The sequence below is a fragment of the Pteropus vampyrus genome, unplaced genomic scaffold, assembly GCF_000151845.1.
Source record: "Pteropus vampyrus isolate Shadow unplaced genomic scaffold, Pvam_2.0 Scaffold363, whole genome shotgun sequence".
Lineage (NCBI taxonomy): Eukaryota > Metazoa > Chordata > Mammalia > Chiroptera > Pteropodidae > Pteropus > Pteropus vampyrus.
Window position 1 is genome coordinate 1,257,071 of NW_011889144.1, and position 13,823 is coordinate 1,270,893.

Sequence of the window (13,823 nt, forward strand, 5' to 3'; positions counted from 1 at the left end):
CTAAGATGAATTAAGGACGTTAGCACACTGTTTCAGCCCTGCCTGGTCCAGCTTAATCAGTGGTTGTCAGGGAAGGGAGCCACTTTCATAGTGACCACAGCTGGAGATGAGGACAGCCCAGGCTGCTGCTGTCAGGTGAATGTGCTATCACCTGGGTCCCTTAGCTGTGCCTCCCTTTGGGGCTGAAACTCACCACAGCTTCAGGGCTGCTGACAGATGACCACAGTCCAGACATGGGATGAGGATGGAGATGTTTGTAAACAGAAGGACATTTGGGAAAATCAGGTGTCAACAGGTAACACCTGTTGGGGTGCTGGGGGTGGCTTGAGCAGGCCAGCTGCCCTAATGTGTCCCTACATGTCCTTCATCTACCCTGCCCCTATTGGACACCTGCCTGTCTCCCCCTGCCCCTCCGTGTCCCCAACCTTTCCCCACCTGTCCCTGTTTGTCCTTGCCTTCCCTGGCCTGTCCTATGCAGAGCTCAGCCTGCCCAGGCAGTGAGGGGGGGTTTCTCAGCCAGACAGCACCACCATCAGGGCAGGGAGGGAGGTTCATGGCTGCAAGCCCAGAAGAGAGGGTCTTGCTGGGTTTGTCTTCTCCCTCCAGGGGTCCAGGATGATGTGGCTGCACTGAGCACTCGGCCCAAATCAGACTCTTGCCATTCCCTACATCATATATGCTTATTTCTGGTTTATTCATATAATAATTTTTAAAAAATCATTTTTAAGAATTCTTTCTAAAGAGAAATCACTTGGTACATGTACAAACCTTACATAAAGGTAAATGCTCTGCCACAGAAAGGAATAAAACATTTAATTGGCATTAATAACACTAGTAACCATTCACTGTTTGGTTTTTTCAATTGGCCGATGAGCTGATAATCACACAGTCATAGGTATTGACATACTTTATTAAATACAAATGCACATCTCTTACATTTTATATATTATTGTCTCAGGTAAAAATATATTTTTAGAAATTTATGACTTCACAGCTCAATCAGTTACAGAATGACATGATTTTATATTGCTCTTTAAAAAAATTCACAACTAAGGTGTAGAGACATCAAGTATTTTCAGCACTAAAAAGGAAAGCAGTAAAAATTGGTCAACTCTGGAAATGAAGTCTTGTGGTCAGTGGAGAGGGGAGAAAGTCTGAGTCACCCCTGCACCAGCAGCTTGGCCCTACAGCTCTCTCGAAGCCTGGTGATAGTGGTCATAGACAAGCTTCCGGGCTCTGAGAATATTTTCTGGAAGAGAAATGGAAAGACTTTTAAAAACAAACCCAAAACATGTTTTTACCTTAGCTGTCCCGTTAAAGGCTAGGCTGTGGCAGACCGACCGACAAAAACTGGCCTTTTGCACAGTGAGGGAGGACAGCCCTCAGTCCCACGTAGTTCTTTATAAGTTCTGGATATTAACTCTTATCAGATACTTGGTTTGCAAATATTTTTCCTCTTCACTCTTGTTACTTGTTTCATTTGCTGTCCAGTTTTTGAGTTCGAAGTATTCCTATTTGTGCATTTTTGCTTTTGGTGTTTGTGTTTTGTTCTTTTTGTTTAGAACCTTTAACTGTATGTATCCTGTAGCAGCTCTGAAGCCTGTCAGGCCATTCACGAGCAGACTAAGTAAAGCGTAAGAAACCAGATTTGAGAAGTGGAAGCAGAAGAGCCTCAGACTAATTTCTAGCAAAAGAGAAAACTGCTTCACAGTCAGGAGAAAAAACTGTGCCTCAGTGAGAGAGCAAGCACACAGGTGGCCACAGCCATGGGACTCCAGAGGCAGTGTTGTGATTGGCATGAAAACAAACGTTTCAGACTAGGGTATGTGCCATCGCAGCTTTATGAATAATTTAATAATCATTTGTGCAGTTACTGCTGAGAAATCCACGGTTATAAATTAGGCCAAATGTTGAGAAATTCACGGTTATAATTTAGGCCAAGTGTAACTAGCATTAAAGTTTTTTTAAAAAATTTCATTTCAGAAATTCTTCCATAGTTTCATAATACATGGCAGCAAAGGTCAAGGAAGAATATCTATATAAGTATCCACATTCTTGAAAAGTGGGAAGTAAATCAAGTCCTCTGAGATGTGCAACTGTCCTCTGAGTGTTCAACTGTCCTCTGCCCATTCATGTTCCACTGAGCTCCAATATGAGATCACTGTTTTTATTCTCCAGGAAATTCTAGAGATTCCTGTATAGGATTTCAGAGAGCTCTGATGTATGGACTGCAAGTGCTGTGCTTTGTTTGTTTGTTTGTTTGTTTGTTTTTTAAATACAGAACTACATATACAATTTTGTAGAGATCGCTGAGAAAATAAGACTCACTATACTAGCTGCTTCCCAGCCGACTTCCCTTGAATGGCTACATTTATTCTATGCAATGATACACGATGTTTCTTTACACAGTGTTTTTATTTTGATGTGGGTAAACTGGTAAAACCTACCCAGTGTCCTCATGATCCTCTGTGCTTCCCTGGAGCCAGCCATACTCACAGAGCACCTTTGGGCCAAGTCCTGCTGTGGACAGCTCACCCACCTGCAACCGGCTCACGGGCAGACCAGTCAACTGCCTTGCTGCTTCTTGCACTTTATAAATAGTAGTACTTATTAAGCACTTACTACTGTGTGCAAGGTACTCTGCTAAACACTGAAATGATAATGCTAGTTAGAGCTAAAAACCTTGAAAGCATTAGGCTGAGTTAAAGAAGCCAGTCACAAAAAGTCACACATTGTTTGATTCTGTTTATATGAAATGGCAAATCCACAGAGACAGAAAGTAAACTGGTCCTTGCCAGGGGCTTGGGGAGGGATATGGTGTTCTCTTTTAGGGCGATGAAATGTCTTGTAACTAAATGATGAAACTAGATAATGAAACTAGACCTCTGAACTTACATACGTTAAAAGGATGAATTTTATGGTCTAGGAATTATATCTCATTAAAAACAAACAAACAAAAAAACCTAAACAACCCTGGGATGTAGGACTTATCATCTCCACTCTATTATAAATGAGGAAACTGAGTCTAAAAGAAATCATGAAACCTGCCAGCAGCTATACAGAGAAGGGCAAGCTATGATTCTGCCTGAGCTCAGTGCCCAGCTCCTACGAACTCCTCCACATACAGACTTGTATGATACCTGGAAGAGGCACAATCTTGCCATCTGCTGCTTGGAGTCCCCTTTAACATTCTCAGCAAGAGGCCACTGGGCTACTTGAAGACTTCGAGGATGGAGAAGTTACTCGTTCCAGAGGAGGCATTTAGTCATGGGTGATGGGCTCCAAGTTCTACCTGATAAGCCTCCAAATTAATCAGTTATTGGTTTCTGTTCAATAACTGATTAATCAGTTATTGGTTTCTGTTCAATAACATTTCTCGTCCGTCGTCACCACCTCCTCTTTACTGAGATTGCTGGCTGGTGAGTATGGCCTGGTATGAGCTGAAATGTCAGCGCTCATGACCGCTTACCCTCCAGCCATTCAGAAGATGCATGTGACCCTGGTGACCACCACAGCAGCTAGAGGGGAGGTCATATCTGAGGCCAGGTAAAAGTGAAACTCCCTCCCTGCTAGAGCCCCAGGATGAAGGCCTTGGGTTTTCTCTCACTCCCCAGAGCTGCCCCGCTTCACTTCCAGAGTGGTGTGGAGAAAGCTCAAGGCAGGAAATCTCTGGCTCGGTGCCCTAGATTCTTTCTAAGACGGTCCCAGCCACCAGAAGACCGCCCCTAGCCGCTCCCAGCCAAATCTGCCACAGCAAAGTGCTTGCTCCCTTCCAGGGAGGTGTGGAGAAGTAGCTGGCCTTCCCAGGAATAGAAACAATGTGCCACATGAATACATCCCTGTGCCCTCTGCTACCTCCTTTGAATTTGTAATTACTTCAAATGTAAACGTGAAAAGCAAGGTGGGCCAGGCACTCTAGATCAAGGTTGCTCAGTGCCAGCAGTCATTACCTCCCTCCAGGGCCATTCCAGTTCTGGGCTCTGCTCCCACCTCTCACCCTCTTCCCACTAGGCCATCTAAAACCTGCCTTACCAGCCTAAGCCTGCCCCAGCTCTGTGGCCTCCTCGGAAGGCCTGCTGGGTGCAGCTCCCACTTTATTCACTCAGCAGGTCTGAGTCATCTACATCAGGGGTCCCCAAACCCTGGGCCATGGATCAGTACCAGTCCACGGCCTGTTAGGAACCGGGCTGCACAGCAGGAGGTGAGTGGTGGGCAAGCGAGCGAAGCTTCATGTGTATTTGCTTCTGCTCCCCAGTGCTAGCATCACCGCCTCAGCTCCACCTCAGATCATCAGGCATTAGGTTCTCATAGGAGCACTGGTCCCTGGTGTCAAAAAGGTTGGGCATCGCTGGTGTACATAGCCTGTGACCCCACTAGGACGAGGAGAAACAGGAGACCTCCTGTAGACAGGGTCATCAGAAAAGCCCTCTGAGACCAAAAGCACAGGCAGCAGGCTCAGCAGGGGCTCCAGGACTCAGAGAACTCTGCCACCTCCTAGGCCCAGAGAAAGTAAAGTGTGGATTAGACATGTTTGTGTCCTTGAGCCCTCCATGCTTCTGCCCTGGTAAACCTGGACTGGCCCTACAGCAGGTCTCATCGGCACTGGACCCTGCCCACTTCAGGGCAAGCTGCTGCATGGCTGATGGCACAGGAGGAGGGGCAGCAGCCACTAGACTCCAGGCAGGTGGCCCCCACGTATCTGTCAGCAGGCCCTGGGTGCCAGGAAATGGGCCTAGAAGTGGCTGCTTGAGAAGGAAGGGGTAAAGGGACTCAGCTAAGACAGAGGTCCAAAGGAAACTCAGGGACAGATGCTTTGCCAGACAGACAGATCGAGTGCAAAGCCAGGACACCCACTTCACGGGCTGAGCGAATGGAATAGCAGAGCAAAGCACAGGCTGAGCACACACAGACAAACCTCACCTGCATAAAAGTGTGACATTCCATCACAAAACTCCCTTTGGTGATCTCCTTGAACTTTTCACAAATGTCTGCAACACTGGTGGCTTCCAAAATAAAAGCCTGATGTTGTTTAATTAGGGTCAGGGCCACCCGGAAGATAATCTTTGAGCCTTCATTGAACAAACAATCCCAGATTCGAAGCACTGTCTACAGAGAAACAGAGAAATGGTGCATCACTGCACGGTGACCTCAGCCAGCCCTGGTCCCAGCAAGGCGGGGGACACACTCACCTCCACAGGCAGGATGTCCACAAACAGGCAGATGAACCAGCGTGACACGACCAGAGTCCACAGAACACCGTGCCCATCCATCAGGGCCGCCACCGCCGGCAGCTTGGTCCTCACCAGCTCCCCCAGGACCTCCTGGTCCATCTTCAGGCCCAGCATTGCAGGGCTGTAGTAATCTGTCACGGGGATGAGGAGAGAAACCCAGAAATGTGTATCACTTGGTCCATAAACCACAGCCCCTGCCAGCCCCATCCCTCATTCTCCTCTCAGCCAGGGAAAGAAAAAAGGGCTATTCGTGGAGCATACTCTCCAGAAGAGGAGGAGAGACTTGGGGCAAGATGTTGCGCTGTGCGGATGCAGGGGCTCCTGGAAGATATTCCCAAACAAAGCCCCCCAGAATCCCTGGGGGCTCTGGATAGTGAGGCCCTGCTGGGCATCGGTTAAAATCTGCTGGCAGAAAGCAAGGATATTTGCACACCCATGTTCATAGCAGCATTATTCACAACAGCCAAAAAGTGGATGTAACCAAGTGTCTACTATGGATGAATGGACAAACAAAATGTGGTCTACAAATACAATGGAATATTATTCAGCCTTAAAAAGGAGGGAAACTCTGCCACATGGTACAACATGGATGAACATCAAGCTAAGTGAAATAAACCAGTCACAATAGAAATCGTATATGATTCCACTTATGCGAAGTGCCTAGAGCCATCAAAATCATAGGTAGAATGGTGGGTGCCAGGGGCTGGGGGAGGGGAATGGGGAGCCGTTATTTAATAGGGACAGAGTTTCAGTTTGGGAAGATGAGAAAATTCTGGAGATGGACAGTGGCGATAGTTACACAATATGGATGCACTTGATGCCACTGAACTGTATGTATACTTAAGATGATAAACATGGCAAATTTGACGTTATGTCTATTTTATCACAAGAAAAATAAAACTTTAAAAATGGGCCTTTTTCCCGTCGTGTCAACTGAGGGAGAGAGCCTCTGCAGTCAGGGATCTACTCACAACAGGCTTCTTGGTTTGGGGGGGGGTGGAGCAGGCACAGGACCACCTGGGCTGCAGAGACAGCCCTGCCATAGCGAGCTCCTTCCTGGGAACAAGACAAACCTCAGGGTGGAGGTGGCTATGGCCCGGCCGTGGAGGACAAGTGTGCAGGAACAAGCCAACTCAGTGTCACCATGCCACGCCCACATACAGAGTAAGGAAGGGGTGGGGCTTGAAGCAGGCAGCCCCTCCCCATCCCCCTGCACCCACCCGCCTCCCCAGAGCAAACAGCGTGGGTGAACACAATATTGGAAAAATTTGGCCTAAACCACAGGATATAGGGTAAAACGTGTGCCCTTAATGGGGCAAACTTGGAGCTTCGAGGACAGTGGCTGCCTCGGCCATGATGGCTTCTCCAGCAGTGTGCCAACACCCCCTGTGCATCCTGGGTCCTCTGAGCACAGGATGTACTCTCCCTTGTCTACCAGTGTTGTGTTTTTTACTTATTCCTCTCTATTTTATAATAAATTGGAACATTACACAATAGAGTGAAAACTGAAAAGTGAAAGTTGCCCCCCCAACACCATTGTCCCCAGGTAACCTAATCATCACTAAGCAGTTTGACTGGCCTGCCCCATTCTTTCAATATCACATAACAGATTTACTTACCTTGCAAAGAGGACCTTTTGCACACTCTTTGCACATACAACCCTTTGCACACCCTCATATACATGGCCTCACATACCTTTTGTAAGGCACCTTTGCAAGGATAGGCCATAACCCACTCTACCAGCTCCTGGACAATGGACATTCAGACGCTGTCAACCCACATGCATGTGCTCACGTGTGCAGAGACATATGAACACGTGCAGCTGCTGAGAGAAGGTTCCCATGGAACCCCACATGCTTTCTCCAACGTTAGGGCAGAAGACCTTTCCTTACATTTACCAGAAATTCTATAAGGAGCCAAGTGTCCCCACCACTCTGAATACAGAAAGGCAGAGGCAACGTTAAGTCTAAAATTTTTCTCGTTCATTCCTAGAGGGATGACAGCTTAATTTGGAGAAATCTCTGCTCTGTTAGTGGCTTGGGGACCCTGGGCTGTCGGAACACGGACAGCATAACCTGCTAAGGCGACCTCATGGCCACTCTGTTTCCCTCATTACAGGGCTCGGGCGCTGGCAGGCAGGCAGTCATTCCTACAGCTCTGTGACCACAAGCTCAGACAGACAGACAGACAAACCAACACTTCCAACAGCATGTGTATCTTTTGAAGGATACTTTTCTCGCCAAAAAACTTTCTAGCCTGTTAATGTGATGTATTATAATAAATTTTAATTCTTAATTTTTGCTATAAAAACTTAGTAAAAGTAACCTATGTAATAAAATAGGAAACTGCACACATTCTGCATACTGTGAAACATCGTATCTCCTCCTGCTGCTCCTACGCAGTTTGGTCACTCACCGTGGCAAAGGGACGAGATAAAATCTTTTGGTTAAAATTTTAAAATAGTCATTATAAATATTGACATGCTATCACAGCCATGTTGCTAACTTTCAAAAAGTAAGCTAAAATAAATTATGTTAAATACTAAAGTACACTGAACATAATTTAATAGAAGCCGATTTGGTTATAAAATACCAGGGATTAAAAAAAAACCTTCCTTTTCATGTATTTTTTATCTAACTCTTGAAACTTTGAGCCATTTGATCTCTTTTTCCTTTTTAATTCCGCAATATTCTGGTCCATCTGGAGAGAAAGAAGCAAAGGTCCTCTGTTCTCCTTTCAAGAGTGTCCTGAGTGCCAACCCAATTATATGAGTGACATCTCAGAGAGAGCCAGGTTTAAGAGCAAGAGTGATAAGAGGATTTGCCAAGAAAGACATTTAAGCTGCAAGCACAGTACGACCTTGTTCTTGGTTAGAGAGGCTTACAGCAGCTTCCCAAAATAGATGTCAAAAGCACAACCCATACCGCCACAGGTCTGAGTCAGTCACCAGGAGAAGATCACTGAAACCCTCCCAACCTCTCCATTTTCCTTCCTCCATGTATTTTGCCCTTGATTGTTGAAAGCGAGACAAACTACAATTCCTTCTAGGCCCTACCTGCAGCATTGCCCTAACTACGGTCTGAGCAGAAGGGCACACATCAGGGCCAGCATTTGACTGCGCACAGGAACAAAGAAACACCCTACACAGCCCCTGAACTGGCCTCGCTAACCTTGGGCCCCGAGACATGATTCTCCTGGGGACACTCACCTTTGCAAACAACCTAATGGCTGTGTCAGCACATAAGAAGGCTGAATGGTGCTTTGCGGGAGGGCGGGGGGTGGGGTGTGCAGGGCAGGCACAGGGGTACTGTCTCAGGTGTGGGTGCTGCTGTGTGGGTGGGGGTGCACAGATTTAGAAACCTGCCTGTGATTATTGCTACATAAGTAGTAAGTGCTAGAGCTGAATTCAAACCTGTGTAGTCTTCATTTTAAAACTGATGCTCTTCAGCCCAAGGATGAAGTGCCTGCCTGTGGAAAAGCAAGCACACGTCTCACAGGAGTAGGGCACAGGCTATGGAATGCAACACACAACCTGGGGGAGACCCTACAGGTAAGTTAATCAAGAGGACACGTGGCCTACATGCTCTGGTGCAGTTGAGATGAAGGGAGTCCAGTGATCCTTGCCCTGTTCCACCTCTACTCCTCAGGGACTGTGAGCCTCACCACACAGAATATGCCTTATCAGTCCTCATGTCGGCCACACCCTCTAGTCTGAGCTGGGGTATTTCTGTGATGAGCAATTAACAACCTGTTTCCCTTTGTTTCAAGGGAAAACAGGTCCGACCAGCTTTTCAGGATGCCAATGTATAATTAGTTCATTATTGCACTGACTCCTCACTCTTCACTCAGTGTAATTACCCAAGATGTCACTCCCCACTCCATTTTCAAAGTCAGATGGCATCATTAGCACCAGGAACTCAGAGCCTGGTCCTTACATGGATTTTCTGCAAGTCTCAGGAGTCCTCTTCTAACCACAAAGTAGCTGATTCTGCTTTTCCTCTTGCATCCTCTCACTGGATGCCTTTGTTTAAGTGGTGACTAATCAGGGCAGTCACCATTAGTTCCCAAAGAGGCTGCCTGATGTCACAGGAGGTCTGCATGAGACTGAATTCTGCACATGGACGTATGACTGCCATGTTTCGTGTGTAGACATTGCTTGTTTATGTTCTGTTGACTTAGGACCATAGAGGCATTTATGTGTAAAAAGTGAAATCCTTTAAGTAAACTGAAACTATTAGCTTTTATGCAACAACGTAATAATCCTGGAAGCAGCGGTGCCTGAGGAGGGCTCCATCAACAAGGCAGGAGGTGGTGAGGCGGGTCCTCTGACTATGAAGTTACTCTCTGCCCCTAGTTCCACCTTTGTGAGAAGACAGTAACAGAATGCTGTCTTCAGTTCTAATACTGACTTTTATCCTGTTTCAACTGCTCTGAAATCGGGTGTCACTGGCCCAGAAGTGGCAGCCATCAGAGGGCTGTGCTGAAGCCTTTGATGTCCTACTTCAGTGTTGTTTAAATCTGCATCTCTTTGCTTACAGGAAAACTTGGTCATCTTTTCATAACTCTGTTGCCATTCAGGTTTTCTATTTTGTAAATTACATGTTTGCTTTTTCATGTAAGTCTTGAATCCATTTGGAATAGAAATAATGGTCTAATTTTGTTTTCTTCCATATAGACAGTGAACTGCCAAAGAATGATGTTTTAAATAGTCTTTCTTTACCCACTAATCAATTTATCTTACATACCAAGTTCCCACAGATTAAGAGATATATCAGTAGACTAATTGATTTATGGCCACTCAATTCTGTTTATCCATCCATAACCTACTACCACAAAATTTTCATTATTATGGCATTATAATAAATTTTCAATAATCTTCTTTCAAGCCTCTTTTGCTTTACTTTGCTCTTGATTCTTCTGTATGATTAAGCCATCCTTGCATTCCTGGGATAAACTCTTTAGATAAAAAATAATAATACATAACCATCACTGGATTCCAGTTGCTAATGCTATTATTATTTAAATTAGGATTTGTATGGCTGTATTTACGAGTAAGATTAGCCTGCATGATGGCAAGGTTACATTAGCTTCATAACATGAGTTGATTAGTAGTTTTTCTACTTTCTGCAAGATTTATAAAAAATAAAGGAATTATCTGTCTCTTCAAGTTTTGACGAGATTTTGCCTGTCTGTGAAGATATTTTGTATGTTTGTGCATATGTCCATTTAGATGTTCCATTTGCTCTCAAGTCAGCTTCGTCAAACTGTTATTATCTCAAAATTATCCATTTGTCTCTTCAGTTTATTCCTATTCTCTGATGATTTTTAAAAATCTACAGATTTTCAAATTATAGCACCCTTTTCATTTCTAAATACCTTATCCATTTTTCATCAGTCTTGCCAGAGGTTTGTCTATTTTGTCAGTTTTTCCAATAACCAGCTTTTGTCTCAGTTCATCTTTTCTATCTGTGTTTTCTTTATTTCCTATGTCTTAAATTTTCCACTCTTTAATTTGTGTGCTTATACACATATGTATATATAAATGCACAGAAAAAATTCTGGAAATATATACCATAAATTGATAACATGATAATAAGTACCTCCACGTAGGAGAGAAATGGGAAGAGAGTATTAGTAAAGGAAGACCGTCGCTTGTTTTTTCTATAATCAGTACTATATTTTTTGAACTTTTGAAATAAGAACATATTTGCATTTTTTGTATAAGTAAAGAAAACAACTAAAAGCAGGATAACTGTGGTGCCGAAACGATCTAGTTTGTGCAACCAGAATTCAGTGAACATGACACAGAGCTGCCCTTTTGCCATCTGGAGAGCCCTACAATGACAAGATTAATCCTTTTTTTCTCCCACAGCCCTAACATTTTTACTTTGATATTTTCTTTTGTTTTTGAATCAAGACCTGATGGCCCTGCAGTTTAGTTTGACTAAACCTAATAATGATAGAAAATGACATTTCATGAACTTAAAACAAGTCTCTATAAGGACGCTACCACCTTAGGGGCAATGTGGAGTCTTGCTTTTGTTTTTTTGTTTTTCTAAGTCAGCATTTATCACCTCCTAATCCTCTATTGTGAAAATGAAAGGAAACCTCAACTGAAATTGGAGGTGGGAAGGCCTGTAGAGAGAGCACACACACCGTACCACTTGAGATCCAACTACCCCAAACAGGAAGACCTCAGTTACAGATCTCAATAGGAAGAGAGTCAATTACAGTCCACAATACTTTACTAATTTACTCATCCAGGAGGAGGAAGATTTTCCTCTTGCTCAGCAACAAGCCCAGTCAATGGAGACTCTGCAGCTCAGGCAATGAGAAGCTGTCATCACCTGAACTCTTACTTTCCTCCAATGAACTTTCATTTTTGTCTTGCTGATGACTTCCTTGTCCTGCCCTTCTTTCTACTAAAGTCGCCATCTTATATAACCCCTCAAACTCTCTCCCCACTTGCTAAAAAAGTTGCTGCTTGATTCATGAATCATTTAATAAAGCCAGTTAGGTCTTTAAATTTACGCAGTTAAATTTCGTTTATTGAGTATAGAGGAGAGACTTTTCCAAGACATGATAGATGCCTGTCATTCATGCTGGACCTGGGCCAGAATGGAGGTTGCTTTCTGCAAACTCCATTTAGAAGCTGTCTGATCGTAATCATTCTGACATAAATCGTCACCTCTCCCTTGCCTCCTGCTATGTGCTGGTTTCTGGAACAGATTGTTGTCCTGACTTGGTTAAACATGTACTAGTACCTGTGACTACTCCTCCTTTTACCCTATATAATTCTTTGGTACTTGCCAAGCAGTGCAGGGATCCATTTCATCTTGCAGCCACCCAAGACACGTCTCATTTGTAAGTTTCCCTTAATAAACTCTACTAATTACCAGACTGGAGTGGCCAGCCTCTTTCTTCAGTCTTTCCCTGCCTTCCACTTATTGAGGCAGATTTTCAGACTCGTAGCTTTTCCTTGGGTCTGCATGTATGAATATTAAAACTATATATTTTACCTATTTATTAGGAGTTGTGTTGTGGTTGCTGTTGCTCATTGTTTGACCTCTTACTACAATGAGATTCCAGAAGGGCAGGGCCTTTTATGTTTTGTTCACTGACATTGCCCAAACTCCCAGAACTGAACTGATCGTGGATATAAATATTCATTGTAATATAGTTGTAGGACATAATTGAAGCAAACAGCGAGTGTGTTACAAAGCTCTGTCAATATTTCATTTGGAAAGTCTCTTGACACCCTCTTCCTCATAATTTCCCAACTGCTGCAGTTTAAGCCTTCGTGTTGAAACTGGGACTGCTAGAGTCCTCTCCCACTTTAGACTCTATCTCACAGGCAGGACCTCCCCAGCATGCCCTTCCTCAGAGGCAGCTCCATCCAGTCTGGCCTCTGGCATGTCCACTCCTTAGTCCTTGTTAATGGAACCGAGCATGAGGAGAGCCCCATCTCCCTCTCGAGAGAGAGAGCCTTTCTTTAATGGTGCCACTCAGGTTCCCTCTTCCATGGGGCATCTGCCAAGGGCTTAGAGTCATGTAGCTATGGATCTGAACCCAGGCTGCGCTGCATACAGCTGTGGGATTTAGGTCTTACTTGCCTCATCCGTAAAATGGATTAATAATTGTGTCTATGTGATATAGTTGTCCTGAGGACTGAATGAAAATGTTGGCACAGTTTAGTGTGGAACCTGAAACATGCTACATGCACACTGCTCTCATGTCTCAACACAAAGTTCCTGGAGATGTAAGCCAGCTCTCCAGAGGAGGCCCTGGGCACTGTCCTGGGGTGCTCTAGCTCAACTCAGAGAAGCATGCATGGGGGAGGGGAGGAACAGGAAGGAAACTCTGAGGCAGGCAAAGAAAACAAGACCGACCCAGGGCTCACTGCCATGAAGAGCCGTGACCTCCTGATCCACCGATCATGAGGACTTCGCAACTAGGCTTGCCTTTCAGGCTAAGCATGATGCTCACTGTGACCATCACCATGATCATGGCTGGGGAAGACAGAAGGTCGAATTCACCCCAAGTCCTCTCCCACCAAGAGGGCTCTGGCCACTTCTCTTCCCAAAGTGGGCCTACTCTGCAGCTTATAGTCTATACTGTGCATTATAAAAATCGATGGTTGTTTACTAACATATAAATTGTTGGTTAATGAATTTGTAATTAAGATAATTAGTATTCATTAATAAACAGAAAAGTTGAAATGTATGAAAGGAATGATTTTCATCTTAACAGTAATAATAGTTGACAATTATTGTATTCTTACAACCATTCACAAACTCAATAACAAATACATGCATGAAACCAAGTGAACCTCTCAGGTTTTGTGATCAATAAGACATACAATAAGGCCCAACAAGCCTCAACACAAATGGTACAGACTGAGGAACAGATGAGTTAAGCACACGGTCTCCGCCAAGTTCAAGCTCTAAGACACAAATGACTGACTGCTCTAGCTCGTGCCGATCACCTTAAATATTTTCCTTCTCCTTAACTCCACTGCAAAAAGGATTTTTAACCTCAAATCTCAAACAATTCAATTATGTTTTAATTAAATCTTGACCTGTCAGCTGAATC

General features: G+C 44.4%; 1 protein-coding gene across 1 annotated transcript in view; it reads right to left on the bottom strand.

Annotated features, from left to right (window-relative positions):
* Nucleotides 1-903: 903 nt before the first annotated feature.
* Nucleotides 904-13,823, bottom strand: part of GRTP1 (growth hormone regulated TBC protein 1) — a 26,667-nt gene continuing 13,747 nt past the window's right edge. The window contains exons 5-7 of the mRNA XM_023522904.1: nt 5,190-5,440; nt 4,921-5,106; nt 904-1,249 (exon numbers count right to left, since the gene is read on the bottom strand). Of these exons, the coding sequence (XP_023378672.1) occupies nt 1,160-1,249; nt 4,921-5,106; nt 5,190-5,440 (527 nt within the window). The 3' untranslated portion in view covers nt 904-1,159. The remainder of the gene's footprint in view (nt 1,250-4,920; nt 5,107-5,189; nt 5,441-13,823) is intronic.